This window comes from Sprattus sprattus (assembly GCF_963457725.1).
Source record: "Sprattus sprattus genome assembly, chromosome: 2".
Lineage (NCBI taxonomy): Eukaryota > Metazoa > Chordata > Actinopteri > Clupeiformes > Clupeidae > Sprattus > Sprattus sprattus.
The window spans coordinates 34,978,417-34,982,270 of record NC_137921.1 but is presented as its reverse complement, the minus strand read 5'-3'; the positions used below and the strand labels follow the sequence as shown (position 1 = coordinate 34,982,270).

The window sequence follows — 3,854 nt, the reverse complement described above, 5'->3', positions numbered from 1 at the left end:
AATACTTCAAATAATATGGCAATAAAAACTGACATATGTTGAAAATAAAAATCTAGGCTAGGATTGTAATGTTAGAGCTAGAATTATTCAATTCAATTAAATTGTATTTATATAGCGTCAAAACAATACAATTGTCTGAAGGCACTTATGCATTATATAATTCTAATCATAAGAGAGAGAGAAATGCAAAGTAAGAATTCTGGCCTTACTCTCATAGTACAGATACTGGTGTGAAGTACAGGCTCTTAAATGGATTAAAGTTTAAAAGTGAACAGTAGGGGTGAAAAGTTTACAACTGTGTATTTTCATTTGTGTTGTCTTTACTACCTGTATGTTGTAAAATCAATAAATACAATGTTAAAAAAAAAAAAAAGTGAACAGTAGCCCTGTGAAGGACATTTCTACCAGCTGTTACAATACTGATAACAACAGTAATTGCTCAGCTCTTAGAGTTGACAAACATCTCTTTTAAATAAGGCCATGGACGACAAGTATCGCTCTTAGAGCTTCAAACATCTCATCCATGTCGCTACTAGTTCTCCCTGTCACAGACTTGACACTCAATGGACGCCGAGTCGAGTCTTCCTTCCCTGTCTGTTTTGTCGCGTTACGTCTACTGTGTGTGATATGCACCGATGGACACACCAGGGCTTCTTCTTTCCAATGTCTTATTTAGGTCATTTTTTATTTCTTTATTTTTGATTGGTTTAAATTTGGATTACAATATTTCAAACATTCTTATTAAGCATATATACCATAACATATCCCAAACATGTCATAACCCCCCCACCCCCCTAGTCACATGAGATATATTCATATAGTAACAAATCATATCAAATCATATAACAAAAGCACACTAATGTCAACAGATTCTCACATTCAAATTAGATCTTTAATTAAACTAGTTCTTTAATACAAATAATCAATAAATCCCCTCAAATGCATTAAAACTAAATTAACTTGCCTGTTTTTAAAGTGTAAGGAGTACAAAGAATAGATATTTGTGTTCAAATGTGGGGGGGGGGGGGGGATAAATAATAAATGTTAATTGAAAACTCTCCTGAAGTAGTGAGACCAGATCATGGCCAGACTCCAGAACCAGGTGCAGATTGGGTCCCGGCTCGGCCGGCAGCCAGACAAACTCAAGCTCATTATTACCCCTCCCCGCCACCCAAGAGTGTGGATGTGTGTGTGCGTGTGGGTGTGTGTGTGCGTGTGGGTGTGTGTGTGCGTGTGGGTGTGTGTGTGCGTGTGGGTGTGTGTGTGCGTGTGTGTGTGTGGTGTGTGTGAGTGTGTGTGTGTGTGTGTGTGTGTGTGTGTGTGTGTGTGTGTGTGTGTGTGTGTGTGCGCACGCACGCGCGTGTGTGTGCGCACGCACGCGTGTGTGTGTCAGCAAGAAGAAGTGCCACTGTCGGTGAACAGAGACGCCACAGCACACACCACAATGAGGAGTAGCCAAGAGCACCAGCCTGGGATGGAAACGAGACGGAAGAAACGACTGTGTTTGGTCCTCTTGGTCTCGCTCCAGTGTAAGCCTTTAAAATGTCTCCTCTGCTCCTGATGTTTCTGGTTTTCCATTGAAGGTTATGTCTCAGACACGGAATATTATTGTGCAGTTATGCTCATCCATTTTTTGATTTCAACACTAAGCAATGCTTAGATTTTGATACTTTCTATTATGTATTGTATCAACACATTGATGTAGCATTGGAACGGACCATCATACTCCATGCGCTGTCAATCTATCCAGATGCCTTTAGAAATGCCACTTGAAAATGAATCAGTAATGAACTATGTCTGTATCAGTTTTCTAGTTGTTAACATATGCATTGTCCCATCCCCAGACATGTGTTTGTTATATAACTAATATACTTTTTGATCCACTACCTATTTCATTATTTTAATCCAAAGGATGTGTACAGGGACTACAATCCACTGGCAAAATGCGTTAAACACATCTTTATTTTTAATCTTATTCGCAACCTTTATTTTCCTCGTCTTGCTGTTCCTGTACATGACTGTGTGTTGTGTTTCCTGGCATTTTCACAGGAAGTGAGGTAATTTAGTTAATTCTGTTCTCCTCTGCAGGGGTTTCTTTGGCAGCAGGCGCAGTGGGCACAGAGGGCTCAGACGTGGCGGTGACCAGAGGGCAAAGTGCCACCCTGGAATGCCCGCTGGAGACCAACCTCACGGTGGGCATGATCACCTGGTACAAGCAGAGCCCAGGCGAGGGCCCAAACATGGTCCTGAACTACGCCCTGAATGGGTCCTCTGAGGTCCGGTATGGTCTGGGGTTCCACTCTGGCCGGTTCTTGGTCCAGTCTGGGAAGAACGACTCGCTGCCCCACCGGCTACTGATCAGCACCGCGGTGGAGTCGGACGCCGCCACCTACTACTGCGGCTTCTCCAATAAAAATGAGCTGCAAAAGGATCCCTAAGTCATCTCTCTTCACAAATGCAGCGCTAGTTTAGTTTATTTTATTTGTTTAGTTTATTTGTTTTCCAATGTCTTCAAATAAACATTTTTCAAACAGCAGTTAAACGAAGAGATTGGCCTCATGTTGTGTTTTGTTTCAATCGAGGGTTTAAAGACACAGGGTGTCTGACTGCATTCTGCTGCTAAGGGAAGATAATGAGGTTTGCCAAGAAGCCTGATCCTCCTCTCCACTCTGGTTGCCTTCTGTATTCATGCCAGCTATGGGTGCGATTTAACCATTTTATTTTATCAGCCCTGGTGGCGTTTATAACCCTCCGTTTAATGAGGTGTAATCACCCCACACCATAGGACCAGTCTGGCACCCTTGTGATGGTAGACACAAAACTGCACCAACAACACCATCTAATAGCGTCTGATGTTGTAACCATCTAAGAGCTGATGTTGTGCGAGCGGCCTTTTCCTGTTTTTCATCTCCCATAACTGCCTAACTGACACGTGTTTTCACCACAGAGGTTACGCTAGGCTTTAGGAAACCCCTCATGTTCCACTCGGTTGGATTTCCACCACATCTCCCTCACCCTCCAAACAACCTCACATCTCCCTCACCCTCCAAACAGCACGCCTGGGGGCCGGAATAATTGTGTTCCAGAGAATAAACACCGGCTTAATGCTTTAATGTGTTAATGTGTTAATATGCTAATGTTTTAATGTTTAATACTGCTTTATGTTTTGACTCTGTTCATGTTAAACTATGTCCCACAGTCTGCAGCACCCAAAACTCTGAGATCCTATGGAATGTTATGAAGCATGCAAAACCAGATCTTTTGGATGAAAAGCTGCACGATATTCATCACGCATTTATGGTTAACATTCAAGAAGCCCATCTCAGACACACGTACACTATGATTTATTCCGAACCTTAAGCTGTTCAGATATCTGAGGGTTACAGAATGTTTATCTTGGGGGGTTGATCCAAACTCAATCGATAGGCACAGCAGACTTCAGTAAAGTCAGAACCCTTCAGGAGAGAGGATACGTTTAAGGAGATAGGACAAGTTTAAGAAGTAATGATAAGTTAAGGAGAAACGATATGTTTAGGGAGAAAAGATAAGTTTAAGGAGAAAGGATGGTAATTTTGAGTATATGTTCAAAGTGCCCATTCTGGGGACAGTGCCTCAAACGGTTTGATTATTTTAAGCAGAAGGATGTTTATCACAGGTGTTATTGTAAAGCACGATGGAAAGGCCCATGTGTCCAGTGGGTCCTATTCATGGTTGATTGCACCCATCTACAAGCTCCTGAGGGGGTTGTCTGTTGTGTGTGTGTGTGTGTGTGTGTGTGTGTGTGTGTGTGTGTGTGTGTGTGTGTGTGTGTGTGTGTGTGTGTGTGTGTGTGTGTGTGTGTGTGTGTGTGTGTG

The 3,854-nt window shown here is 42.4% G+C and overlaps 1 protein-coding gene across 1 annotated transcript; it reads left to right on the top strand.

The window, feature by feature from the left end:
• Positions 1-1,444: 1,444 nt before the first annotated feature.
• sid1 (secreted immunoglobulin domain 1) lies at positions 1,445-2,438 on the top strand (the record flags this gene model as incomplete). Its single annotated transcript, XM_080859840.1, has 2 exons — positions 1,445-1,529; positions 2,089-2,438. The coding sequence occupies 2 exons, from the start codon at positions 1,445-1,447 to the stop codon at positions 2,436-2,438; spliced, it is 435 nt and encodes a 144-aa protein (XP_080715966.1).
• Between the last annotated feature and the right edge of the window lie 1,416 nt (positions 2,439-3,854).